At 36.0% G+C, this 14,264-nt stretch overlaps 1 protein-coding gene across 3 annotated transcripts in view; it reads left to right on the top strand.

The window, feature by feature from the left end:
• RBM27 (RNA binding motif protein 27) overlaps positions 1-12,483 on the top strand; it is an 88,364-nt gene extending 75,881 nt beyond the window's left edge. For 2 of the 3 annotated variants that reach the window (XM_023226962.1, XM_023226963.1), the window contains 2 exons: positions 7,371-7,481; positions 8,983-12,242. In XM_023226962.1, coding sequence (XP_023082730.1) covers positions 7,371-7,481; positions 8,983-9,066 — 195 coding nt within the window. In that variant the 3' untranslated portion in view covers positions 9,067-12,242. Of the gene's footprint in view, positions 1-7,370; positions 7,482-8,982 lie in introns of all 3 variants that reach the window. The other variant, XM_023226961.2, reaches the window with a different exon arrangement.
• Positions 12,484-14,264: the final 1,781 nt, after the last annotated feature.

Below are 14,264 nucleotides of genomic sequence, written 5' to 3'. Positions count from 1 at the left end.
TCATAGTGAGACCCTATCTTTACAAAACAACTTAAAAATTAAAAGATAATATATCTGATTTGTGAGCTATGACCGTTTACTGTTGTTACCTGTCACAAGTGATCAGGAGTTTACCTTTTCTGCACGCTTTACTGTGTTCAGGATTCTTCAGGTGAAAATACAATTTTCGTAGCTAGTTCTAGGAGTGAAATATGGCAGTAGTAATTCTGTGACCTTTACAAAGACATTCAAACTCTAAACTGCCTTAATTTTTTTTCTCTTAATTTTGAAAATTTCTTTACAAAGATAATGCTTTTAAAACATTCAAACAATATGGATTATAAAGGAGAAGGCACAACAAATTTGAAATCTTACCAATTACATTTTTATGAACATTTTTCTAGCACCTGTATCTGTCATACGTATACATACTACCCATGCTGTTTTGGAGTTTGTTTTTTCATCCGTAGTGTATCATGGAGAATTGTTCATGTTTATGAATATAGGTATACATCTGTCTTATTTAAAGGCATTCTATTGTAAGAATATGCCATAATTTTTATGTACAACTCCCTATTGATGAATTAGGTAGGTTGTTTACCATTTCACTATTATGAACAATGTTATATACATCATGTTAGATTTGGCATATTTACTGGGATAATTTTTCTTTTTCTTTTTCTTTTTTTTGAGACGAAGTCTTGCTCTGTCACCCAGGCTGGAGTGCAGTGGCGTGATCTCGGCTCACTGCAACCTCCGCCTCCCGGGTTCACGCCATTCTCCTGCCTCACTCTCCCAAGTAGCTGGGACTACAGGTGCCCACCACCACCCCTGGCTAATTTTTTGTATATTTAGTAGAGACAGAGTTTCACTGTGTTAGCCAGGATGATCTCGATCTCCTGACCTCGTGATCCGCCCGCCTCAGCCTCCCTAAGTGTTGGGATCACAGGCATGAGCCACCATGCCTGGCCGATAAGTTTTCATTATGTGGGACAGTGCTGCACATTGTAAAACTTCTGGCACCCCTGGCTACCACCTATTAATTGCCAATAAGTGCTTCTCAGTCACTGTGACTACCAAAATACCTGCTAGAGTGATGTCTCCAGTTGAGAACCACTGCTTTAGGTAGATTCCTAGGAAGGAGATAACTGGATCAAAGGCAGGCATTGAAATTTTTTTACAGCTCGCCAAATAACCCTTCAGACTGTTGTACTAATTTATACTTGTAGTGACATTGGATGAGAGTACCTGTTTGCTCTCCCTCATATAGACTTGAAGTTTGTTTTTTTATCTGCCAGTCAGTTGATTGATATATGATGACTAGCATAGATTGGGCATCAGTTTCTAATCTGGGAAAATGGCTGGACTAGATGAATTTCTCTTTGAGTAGCTTCTGCCAAGAACCCTAATATGCATATAATTTTTAATTTATGGCATATATAGTTGATCTCATATTCACATATACATATTTTTATTTGAATTATTTCCTTGGCCAACACACATAAACAAAATGAAAAAGGAGTAAAAGTGTATACAATGAAAAATAAGATTCCCTTCTACCTCCAGTCACTCAATTTCACTCCCTGTAGACAATTATTGTTACTAGTTTTTCATATATCTGCTTAAAGATATTCTCTCTCTCTCTCTCTCTATATATATTATTTGTTCTCTCTTTTATAAAAATGGTAGCATGTTATACAACACCCTTTTGCCATATGTACTTTTTACTTCATATGTATTAGACTGCTAGATTGTTCTACGCTAGTGCATGTGGTGTTGCTTCATTCTTTTTAATGACTGCGTGGTATTTCATCGCACAGATGTATCGTACTACATTTGAACTGTCCTATATTGATGGACATCCCATTTTTTCCCAATATTTTATTGTTTTAAACCATATTTAGATGTGTATGTAAGAGAATATATATGTATGTGTAGAACAATTGGGTACTTTAATAAGTAACAGATATGTTAAGAGATTAATCCTAGATTTTTTGAAAAAGTACTTTTTAGGGCCGGGTGCAGTGGCTCATGCCTGTAATCCTAGCACTTTGGGAGGCCGAGGTGGGTAGATCACGAGGTCAGAAGATTGAGACCATCCTGGCTAACACAGTGAAGCCCCGTCTCTACTAAGAATACAAAAAGTTAGCCAGGCATGGTGGCATGTGCCTGTAGTCCTAGCTACTCGGGAGGCTGAGGCAGGAGAATCGCTTAAACCTGGGTGGTGGAAGTTGTAGTGAGCCAAGATGGCGCCACTGCACTCCAGCCTGGGAGACAGAGCAAGACTCTCTCAAAAAAAAAAAAAAAATTAAAAAAATAAAAATATAATATATGCAGATGGTTAAAAGGATGACTAGGGCTGGGTACAGTGGCTCATGCCTATAATCACAGGACTTTGGGAGGCCGAGGCAGGTGGATCACATTACCTCAGGAGTTCGAGACCAGCTCGGACAACATGGCAAAACCCTGTCTACAAAAAATACAAAAATTAGCCGGATGTGGTGGCATCTGCCTGTAGTCGCAGCTACTCGGGAGGCTGAGGCACGAGAATTGCTTGAGCCCGGGAGGTGGAGGTTGGAGTGAACCCAGATTGCGCCACTGCACACCAGCCTGGGCAATGGAGCAAGACTCTGTCTCCAAAAAAAAAAAAGTATGACTAATAAAACTAAAATCTCCCTTTTATTCATCTTTGTCCATTCTTAAAAGATAGTCACTATTCTTAGGTATCTTTATAAAAAAATACTACGTGTGTTAGAATACATATATAAAGCTTGTCACTTTAAAAACATTTACCAAAATATGATCATATTATAAAATCAGGGCTGCATTCCAAACCTTGCCTTTTTCACATAAAAATCTTAGCTATCTGATATTTCTTTAATTTTTTTGGAGACAGAGTCTCAAGTCATGTGTCACCCAGGCCGGAGTGCAGTGGTACAATCTCAACTCACTGCATCCTCCACCTCCCAGGTTCAGGGATTCTCCTGTCTTTGCCTCCCGAGTAGCTGGGATTATAGGCATGCACCACCACACCCGGCTAATTTTTGTATTTTTAATAGAGATGAGGTTTCACCATGTTAGCTAGGCTGGTCTCAAACTCCTGAACTCAGGTGATCTACCTGCCTCAGCCTCAAAGGGCTGGGATTATAGGCATAAGCCACCACAGCCGGCCTATTTCCTTAAAATTTTTAAAGGTTATACCTATAGTCAACTAAAAAATTTTGTAAAAACCAACTAAACTGATCATAAACATACAGTTCAGTGATTTATCAGAAGGCAAATACCTAATATACCTATTCCTCAGGTCAAGAAATACAACATTTCCAATACCCCAATCCCCTTTGTTGCTTCTCCCAGCCTCTATCTACCTTCTCTCCTTCTCAGAGCAGTAACCGTTAGCCTCACTTTATGATGAACACCTTGCTTTCTTTATACAGTCAATCCTTATTATTTTCAGATTTCATTATTTGCCAGTTCATCTACTCACTGAAATTTATTTGTAACCCCAAAATCAATACTTCTGCTTTTGCCAGTCCCCTCATGTGCCTGTTTTCAGCTGAGATAGAAATCAGGTGGCGCTATGCCTTCTTGTTTCAGCTTTTATACTGTAAACAAATGCCCCTTTTGCAGTCTGTTTATTTTATTATTCATTTATTTTTTATTTTTGAGACACAGTGTCGCTCTGTCTCCCAGGCTGGAGTGCAGTGGCGTGATCTTGGCTCACTGCAACCTTCGTCTCCCGGGTTCAAGTGATTCTCCTGCCTCAGCCTCCCTACTAGCTGGGATTACAGGCGCCCACCACCACACCCAACTAATTTTTGTATTTTTAGCAGAGACGAGGTTTCACATGTTGGCCAGGCTGGTTTCAAACTCCTGACATCAACCTCCTAAAGTGCTGGGATGACAGGCATGAGCCACCATGCCTGGCCTTTGCAGTCTATTTAGTGCCACATTTTTCTCAATTTTTTTGTTTTCTTGGTGATTACACTGTTTTATTTTAAATGGCCCCTGAATGTAGTTCTAAAGTCCTGTCTAGTGTTCCTAAGTGCAAGGCTGTGATATGCCTTACGAAGATGCATGTGTTAAGCTTTGTTCAGGCATAAGTCAGTGCTTTTGGCCAGGAGTTCAATGTTAATGAATCAGTAATACATATTAAATAAGATGTCTTTCAACAGAAACACATAAAACCAAAGTATGTGTTGATAAGCTGACAAAAATGTTGTGACCCTCTAAAACAGGGGTGTCCAGTCTTTTGGCTTCCCTGGGCCACATTGGAAGAACAAGAATTGTCTTGGGTCACACATAAAATACACTAACACTAATGATAACTGATGAGCGGAAAAAAGTAAAAATCTCATAGTGTTTTAAGAAAGTTTACGAAATTTGTGTTAGGCTGCGTTCAAAGCCATCCTGGGCCGTATGCGGCCTGTGGGCCACAGTTTGGACAAGGTTGCTCTGAGGCTCATAAGAATCTAACTCTATTTCCCCTATGATTAGTGGCTCAGTATTTGCCAATTAAATGTTTGCATCAACTTTTTAGAACGTAACTACTGCAAGTAATGAGAATTGACCGTAGTTTTATCACCTAAATGAGCATTCCTAAATATTACAGTAGTATTCTCTCTGTTTTTAAAATGTTATATAAATGGAATCACACAGTGTGTATTCTTTTGTGCTTGGCTTCTTCTGTTTAATGTTTGTGAGACTCATTCATGTTTTTACATGTAACATTAATTTGCCATTTTTATTACTATATAATAGTTGCATCAATATACCACAGTTTATTTTTCATCCTCTTTTTTTTTTTTTTGAGATGGCGTCTTACTCTGTTGCCCAGGCTGGATCGCAGTGGCGCGATCTTGGCTCACGGCAACCTCTGCCTCCTGGGTTCAAGCGATTCTCCTGCCTTAGCCTCCTGAGTAGCTGGGATTATGGGCATGCACCCCTACGCCTGGCTAATTTTTGTATTTTTAGTAGAGATGGGGTTTCTCCATGTTGGCCAGGCTGGTCTTGAACTCCTGACCTCAGGTGATCCACCCACCTCGGCCTCCCAAAGTGTTAGGGTTACAGGTGCAAGCTGCCGTGCCTAGCCTCATCCTCTTATTGATGAATATTTGGGTTATTTCTACTTCGTGGCTTTTGTAAGCAGTGTTGCTATCTTATACATGTTTTTAACTACACATGTACACACATTTCTCTTGGATATACAGTTGGCCCTTCATATGTGTGGGTTTCACCTCCATGGATTCAACCAATTTTGGATCAAAAATATTAGGAAAAAAATGAATGGTTGCATCTGTACTGAGCATGTACATTTTTTATCATTATTCCCTAAACAATATAGTATAACAACTATTCACGTAGCATTTACATTGTATTAGGTATTATAAGTAATCTAGAGAGGATTCGAAGTATATGGGAGAATGTGTGTAGGTTATATGCTAATACTACACTATTTTATGTAAATGACTTGAGCATTCATGGATTTTGGTATTCACAGAGAGTCCTGGAACCAGTCCCCCAGAAACACAAAGTGATGACTGTATGTGGAATTGCTGAGTGAACCCCATCAGCTTTAGATTCTTACCAGTTTAGAATCAGTTTGAGATTCTCACCATTTGTGTATGAGAATTCTTAACTTGGTAGCGTCATATCTTTATTCTAATTGCTGATTTGATTTGTTATAAGTTAGATAGTAGAAATTATTCTTAATTTCAGACTGCGTATACGTTTCTAGTTCTTCCTTTAATAATGTGTATGCAATACATTTAATGCCTTATTCATTTTGGAGGACAGAGCTCTTGTCCTCTTTGGAGAGCAACGCGGTTATTACAGATTTAAAAATCTTTATTACGTTTTCTGATTATAAAAGTAATATATTTTTATTTAGAAATTCAAATACTGTAGAAATGAACAAAACAAGCAGGGAAAGCCTCTCTATAATGGGGCTGTGTGTTAAAGGATAGAGTAAGGGTAAAGGATCTCTATTACATACATTACCTGATTTTTAAAAGATGGTAAATATAGACCAGGTGCTGTGGCTCATGCCTATAATCCCAGCACTTTGGGAGGCTGAGGTGGGAGAATTGCTCGAGCCCAAGAGTTTGAGACCAGCCTGGGCAACATAGGGAGACCCCGTCTATAAAACTAAAAAATTAGCCAGGTGAGGTGATGCATGCCTGTGGTCTCAGCTACTTGGGAGGCTGAAGTGCAAGCATCACGTGGACTCAGGGAGTCAAGGCTGCAGTGAGTGTGATCTTCCCACTGCATTCCAGCCTGGGAATCAGAGCAAGACTCTGTCTCAAAAAGAAAAGAAAAGGTACATACATATATTTGGTAGGGCTATTTCGATACATCAGTTTGGTATGTCCCATGAGTCATAATGTTTTGTGTTAGGTTATAAGCATTTAGACCCTGCAAGGAATGGTGGAAATTTTTCTCTTAGAACATAGGATGAAGTCTGTGCAGGCAGTAATGGATTTATGAGTCTGCCCTAACGTACATTCACACCATGCTATGCTCCAAGTGTTTTATGGAAACATTTGGCAAATGCTTCAAGAAGTTTAACAATGATTTTTGCTAGATAGACTAGAATGAAAGCCCAAATAAAAAAGAAACTCTTCTGTTATGTTTTTCAGAACCCTCAGTTCTATAAATGAGGACCTTTGATAGGAAAGCTTTAGGGACGGCTAAGCTTTTACTTTTTTGAAACTTTGGATCCCTGTTCCCTTGTCTGTGTTGCTTTGTCTTTAAAATTTGCTTTCCCTTATTGGAATTTGCTGGGGAGAAAAAAATGTTTAAAAATTTGTACCAAGTAACACATTTGAAATGGAGCAGTTTTATGAGTTAGGATATTATTAGGTGTATTTAATGTTTACTGAATGCATAGATGAGCTGGGAGGTGCTTATTAATGTATAGCATTTCAGAATTGGCAATATCAAACATAGGTGGGGCTGTAAGAGATGCAGTGAGATGAATAAGCAGATGATTCACCTTTTAAAAAATTACTTATTTCTAAGGTTTGAGTCTATATATGTAGATGTCAAAGCCAAAGGTCAATACATGTATTAAGAACATTTCTTGTCCTCATCATGACTTCTGTAAGTAGAGCAACTCTACTTAGAAAAAAAAGTATTACTTCAACCAAGACAGATGCTAACATTTACCTAACACAGATATAAACCATGGGTTATCCTAGGCAAACCAGAATATATAGTTGCTCTAATTAAAAGGGACTTTATTTTGTTTTTTAGCTCTCATTGGAGATTGTAGAGCCACCTTAACAGACTTCTCCCCTGCCCTATATTATACTTTTTAAATAACACAGAATTTGCAAAAATCATTAGTAATTGGAGTGCAAACTTGTATGTTCTTCTAATATATATTTTAGGCTGCAAACCAAGGGCCAAAATTTAAAGACCGTCGGCTACAGATATCATGGCACAAGCCCAAGGTACCATCTATATCCACTGAGACTGAAGAAGAAGAAGTCAAGGAGGAGGTAAATTTAATGATTGGAAATAAGAGTTGAATTAGATCACTTTTCAATTGTGTATTTTTTATGATATTAAATAGTATAAATTTAAAAATAAATGTTGGGTTAAGACCAGTTTAGATGTTTATTAGAGAATTAAAACAGGTCTAGAGATATAAAAAGCTGTCTTGGGCATTATTTTCTTCTGGTATAGGAAAGACTGTTCTTTTTTATTTACATTTATATTGGATTTGTTTGGGCTTTAGAAATTTTTATTCTGATGAATAAAGTCAGAGATTACATAAACAAATTAAACTTTGATTGGTTTCCCTTTTTTTTATTCAAGTTCCACAGTAATAGATTTGAGTTTCTTATTTTCCTTCTGTGTACAATTAGTTAAAATGAGAGTGTGCAGAAATTGAACACAGAGGAAAGAATTGGAAAACTGAAGACCTCAATAACAAAAGTACTGAATAATCAACTTCTTAAAATATATGAGAATTTATTTTGCTTTTTTACTTCTGTTATTTATCATTAGTTTATTTAGTGAACACTTAGGCTACATTGCGAGGTTTTCCTGATTTATATGACAATCTTGGTTTTAAAAGACGCCTAGCATTTATAGTTTGATCAAATGTCTTCTCACTATATGGGTAATTTTACACAGCAAAAGCAGAAATTTCCCCAAATTAAAAGGAAAAAAAAAAGTCATGATATTTGGGTGGTGTTTGCAGATACATCTACTTTGTCTAAGATTTTAGATTTTTATGTAAGATTTGGAATATCAATGTCATGGGGAAGCTAGTATATTCACCTCTCACAAACGATTGAATGGATATAAAAACAAAGATTTAGGTGTTTGGTCATTTATTTTCCTATTTGTTTTTTTTTTTTTTTTCTGTCAAGCTGTTCTTTATTTCAGGGAGAAGGCAGGGGAGGGGGCTCAGTCTTTCTTGGCAGCAGCTTTCCTCATGGCAGCCAATATGTTGCTCAGCACCTCCCGCTTCCTCTTGGTGCGGATGTACGTCCCCACCCTTTTCTTGATAAATTTGAGGGCCCGTTTGTCCTTGGAGACCTTCAGTAACTCCATGGCACGCCGCTCGTATGGGGCAAAGCCGCACCCATCCCGAATCATGTCCCGCACGAGCTTGATGTGTTTTGTCAGACGCCCGCGGTGGCCTATTTTCCTAATTTTTAATAGAATAAAATTAATTTTAATTTATCAGAAATGTATCTCATAGTCTTTTTTAAGTTTTCTATACTAAATGTCCACATTATTTTCCTGATGATGTTAGAGTAGAAATCTCCTATTAAAAGTAGCAAAATCTGCAGGGGAGAAGAATTTATATTCATTTACAAAAATATTTTGGGTTTTTTTTTTTTTTTTGCCCTGAAAGATACTCCTGCATGCATACCTTATGAAATCTAGCCTGACCTTTGTATACTACTCTGTTTGTCCTTTGGCCTAAAAAATATTTTACTTACCATTCTTGTGCCACTAAGCAGATTTTAACCTCTCTTTCTTCAGGAAACAGAAACCTCAGATTTGTTTTTGCCTGATGATGACGATGAAGATGAAGATGAATATGAGTCTCGCTCATGGCGAAGATGAAATCTGATGCTAGCTGTATAATTTTTAGGAATATTGTTTAGAAGAACAACTTTTAAAAATTATTTAAAAGAAGTCAATGAGCCAAAAAAAATTTTTTTTATTTTTCTTTTCAACACAGTAGGTTCGAGAACAGCGAGTTTGCTATTTAAACACATCTCATAACTGTACATGATATTAAAGCACCAAAGGCCTAGTGACTTTTACACAGTTGTGAAGATCCACAGCAATGACATGGATAATCTCTAGAGCCTTATTTTCCACACCACCTTTTTTTTGTTGCTATTGGTGTTGGATTATGATGTAAATGACAGGGTGTTCAGAAATTTTATTTTGGATTATAATCTACTGATAAAGTTTAATTAAATGTCAAAATCACCTGTAATCTTTTAACTCTCAGTTATTATGGATGGGTCATCAGACAGTAGGAAATATTTGTAATTAAAATGCCCTTTTGCTTTCAAGAGTGATCTTGGAAGAAAAATATGTTTATTTTAATTTTTTTTTTTTTTTTCCTTTGGAGGAGCCCAATTTGTATTCAGTCTAAATTTGTTTTTCATGGTTTTTATGTGTGTTAGTACTATTTCAGTGAAAATCACAACAAACTGTGTTCTTAAATGCTACAGCAATGGTAGCTAGCTCTATAGTATTTCCATTCTCTTGTCATATGAACTCCTGGACTTTTCCGGCTACTGATTCTTAGTTTGCTTTGATATTTAGTGAGCGCTGGTTCGGCTGGTCTTTTTAAAAATTTTTATAACTCAGAATGTAAAAGGCTTTCACCTATTGCCCCTTTCTCATCCCCCTTTTCTTCCTCTTGCCTTTCTATTAATAGGCCTGACTTACGTCATCATTGATATAAGTGGTTCATTTGGGCAACCGCAGGCAGTCTCCAATAAAAGGTTCAAACCAGCACCTGGATAAATAAGTGATGTTTTGATGAGAATGATGAAAGGATTTTGGGGAGAAGAGAATCACCAGCTTTTTTTTTTTCTCCCTCTTTTGAAGCTTCATTTCAGTTAGAGTTACACAGAAGGATTTTAAAATGTCTGAAATTCTTTTCCTAAATTTAAACCATGATGGTGAGGTGACGGTGGGTGGGAGGGGGTTGAGGGCCGAGTATGCTAGTAATAAATGGGAGTCACATATGACTTTGATCAGATGACCTTATTTTTTCATAATTTTGTAGTTTGTTGCTATCCATGAACATATGCATCCCTCAGTAGTTTCCTGTGTGCATTTTTACTGTACACTGTATAGAGTAGAGTATCTGTTAAGTAAAATATATATGTAAATTTATGTCCTCGTGTTCTGAATGTTAGATGGAAAAGCAGAGGAGCAACACTACACTGTACTGACCCCTGGGAAAATAAAATGATTAATGTACATAGGCCATCACTTTTTCAAGGATATACACATCTTTGTTTTTATATATGTGTGGTATGAAAAATTGAAACCTCCTGTTGGCTCCAAAAGGTTCTTGGTGACCACTATATCAAGGATTTTGTTTGCTGAGGTAAAGACCATTTCTCAAAATAGAAATATTCACTCAAGAACTTAAAACCATCAGGATTCTAGATTTACTTAGCTGTAAGAAGTTAAATCCCATGTTCTGATAATCTTTATTCTTCTACATGTTTTCCTGGACTGATGTGTCAAACCAGGGTCCTTTTTAAGTTCGTATAATTTTCTTTCATAATAATAAGGACTTCCTCTTTCTAGGTTATTGTTATATTTCTAGTAACACTGAAGGTAAAATAAGCTTATAAAAGAAGGAAAACATTAGAATGGTGTATCTAGAGTACACAATCTTGCTCCTTACTCCTCCATCATCTCTAATGAAATTTTTCTTGATGTCTGTGGCTCAGTCGGTATATATTTTGAAAGATTCATTGTGGTGAATATTTTGAGTCCTGACAGTTTAATCGTGATAGAGGGAACAAAGGATTTATATATTTTTTGTACAAAGTTTTTTCTTAAACTGTATAATTTTGTAAATAATTTGTTTGGGTGTTTTTTGTTTTTTGTTTTTTCTTTTTGTGTACTAAAACTACCAGCGTATAGATTTCAATAAGAATTGTTGTATTTTTGTATTTGGAAACTGAAAATTACAGTAAATAAATGGAACTGTAAGAAAAATTTCAGTAGACTGACAGTTCAACAGAATGAGATTCCTTTTCATATGATTTTTTTGACCTCAAAATGGTCATCTTATCAGTAAAAAGTTGAAAAATTGACTTTTTAGTATTGGGGGCAGAGGATAAAAAAGAGGTGTGTTAAAGTGAAAACCAGTTTTTTCAGTAAGATTTGAGGCCCCTTCTATAAAAGTTTTCAGTACACCTTAAACAGGACTAAAAATACTTTAAAAGTGTGCTTTCAAAGAATTTTAAAACATGTTTGACTCAAAGATGAATTTAAAGGGAGTTAATTATTAATATTGGAACACTTAAGGTTAGCGTAAAATAGTTTATATATATCCCCCGCCCCCTTTGGGATATTTTACTTCCACCATCAAATCTTCAGCTGTTAGAATTTCACTTAAAAGTGGATAACTACCATACATGTTTTCTTGTCATCTTTATTTACAGGAATAACATACAGCGTCTAAGGCAAATTCTGTTCCTCTTAATGTGTATGACATCATTTATATGTAGCAATAATAGCCACCAGTTGATTAGGTCAGCGTGATATACTACTGGATTACTGTCCAAGATAAAAAGGTAACCCCAAGTATTGCAAAATTTCATTGTGTAACATTGAAGAAATATTATTACCAGCTAAGATGATAAATTGGAAAGCAGTCCTGTTAAGGTGAAAAGGGTCCTTGGTGATGAGTCATTTTTTCAAAACAGAAAAAAATCATGTGAAAAGGAATACTGGTTCCTCTTGATGTATAGTATGCCTGTATTATAGTTTTTACAAAATTGTGATCTTGTGTAATAGTATAATAGGAGATATTGTTGAATTTCTAACTGTTTATACATTTAAATTCATATATGTAATGTTTGTTTTATCAATTACAATCTGAATTTCTAAGAAGCATGTTGATTTTTGCAATAAAGATGCAATATGGAATGGTTCACAATTGGAAAAAAAAGAAAAAAAGATGAAAGTATTACAAATTTAAAAGAATTTGGAAAATTTATGAACCATTCCAAAAATTATAACAATCACCAAAAGAGCTGTAATTCTGGCTTGTTCTGGAAAGAAAGAAAATGTGTGTGTATGCTTGCTTGTGAGAGTGGGTGAGTAGTGGCTATGTATGTGTGTTTTATGTTGTGTTCATAAACATGAGAGAATGTCATTCAATATGAAGTTGGGTTCGAAGTCACTGGCTATTAAATATTAAGTAGTATAACTTTCTCAACAGAGTAACCTGGAGAATGAAAGAGAAGGTATTAAAATGCTACTTGTAAGTAACCTTGATAGCCACATTATTTTGTACATGGATGGTTCTTAGGTATCCCAGATAAAAAGCACAAAACAGTTTCATGAAAGCAATTATTTTAATGTTGTCTTGAGGATATTCATTATGCCTGCCAGTTGTAGGAGGGACGTTTTCCTTAAGTAGAATAGGGAGAAGGGAAAAAACACCTAGAAGAGATGATTTAAAGATAAATCAGTTGTGAATGTGACGAAGATTTGTAAGGGACAAACAGGAGTAGGTAGTGATCTTATGCACTGAGGACTGGGTGGTGATGAGAAAGAGAAGGGAAGTGTATCACTTTGTGTTACCATTTTAAAAACTGCTATTATAAAATTCCCCTTCCAATGATTATGCATTGTTTAAGAAGGATCATTCTTTAAATTTCAGCTTATAAAGAAAATACTCAAAGAACAGGAGTAAAGTTTATTTTCATTCTTTTCAAATAAAATTTATTTTATATATTATGTAAATAGCAAATAAGCTGTTTGTCACCATTTGCTTTGAATAGATCATAATTAATCCTAAATATATTTACAGTAAACATTAGTTTTGGAACTTTTTTGGAGGGAGGAGGCATAATTCTGAACATAGTTATATCTGTTGAACAAATCAAATGTTTTACTAAAACGGAGCTTTCATTAACAGAAATTAATGATTTTATGTGATATTTTTACTGATTTTGAAGTAAATTGTACTAAAGCCAAAGATAAATTTTGAATCATAAGCCCCAGCATACAATCAAATCTGGATCTAGATATGTTACTGTAAACACAGATACAATTCTGTTTATCAACATGTGGGGATATTGGATGATAGAGTTGGTTTAGACTAAATGGACCAACATTACCTTGCTGTGCAGAGCTGCTCATTTTATGTTCATTTTTAGTCTCAAAGACCTAACTTGAAAGACCAACCAAAACTGACCCGGGGAAGAAAAAAAGGCAATCTACTGCTACTGCTTGTATTATGAATCACCTTCATTTATGCTAAATTGATTTTATTGCCAAGATCTCTCCTTTCAACAGGATCATCTACCATTTGGCCTCTTCCCTGTTCTCCAGTTGACCTTAGGTTAACTAAACCATTCCAGCATTCTAAGATAGGCAATTTGATACAGGGTGAAATCAAGGTCAGAATAGTGTTTGATGATTGTGAGTTATTTGTGTTTGCATCTACTCTTAAGCTTCTGCAAGCATTTCTTATTTTGGTGGTGGTGGTGATGGTATTCGTTAACATAAGCATGATTAACATTGCTGTTACTTTGTCTTTGCATTTATATTAAATTATCTTTTGTGAAAGAGCAGCAAGGAAAGAAGTCCCCTTAGCTTGTTTTAGATAAAGATAAGCCTGAATTTCTGACCTCACTTCCACTTCAGTTTTCTAACCACTTCATAGAGGTATTTTTTGTTTTTTGTTTTTTGTTGTTTTTGAGGCGGAGTCTTGTTATGTTGCCCAGATTGGAGTGCAGTGGCACAATCTTGGCTGATTTTTGTATTTTTAGTAGAGACAAGGTTTCACTGTGTTGGCCAGGCTAGTCTTGAACTCCTGACCTTAAGTCATCCTCTAACCTTGACCTCCCAAAGTGCTGGGATTACAGGCTTGAGCCACCACCCCCAGCCAACTTCATAGTTTTACTAGTTTGATGTGGTGACCTACTAGTTCTTAAAATAATATGTAGAGTTGGAGTTCAGGTTTAGCACTTGATTGTTCAAAATTGTGATTTACTCAATTCTTTGAAGGCAAGTATGGGGCGGAAACAAGCCTTTTCAGCACT

Source organism: Piliocolobus tephrosceles, chromosome 4, assembly GCF_002776525.5.
Source record: "Piliocolobus tephrosceles isolate RC106 chromosome 4, ASM277652v3, whole genome shotgun sequence".
In the NCBI taxonomy this organism is placed as follows: domain Eukaryota; kingdom Metazoa; phylum Chordata; class Mammalia; order Primates; family Cercopithecidae; genus Piliocolobus; species Piliocolobus tephrosceles.
This window is presented reverse-complemented; position numbering and strand designations above follow the sequence as displayed.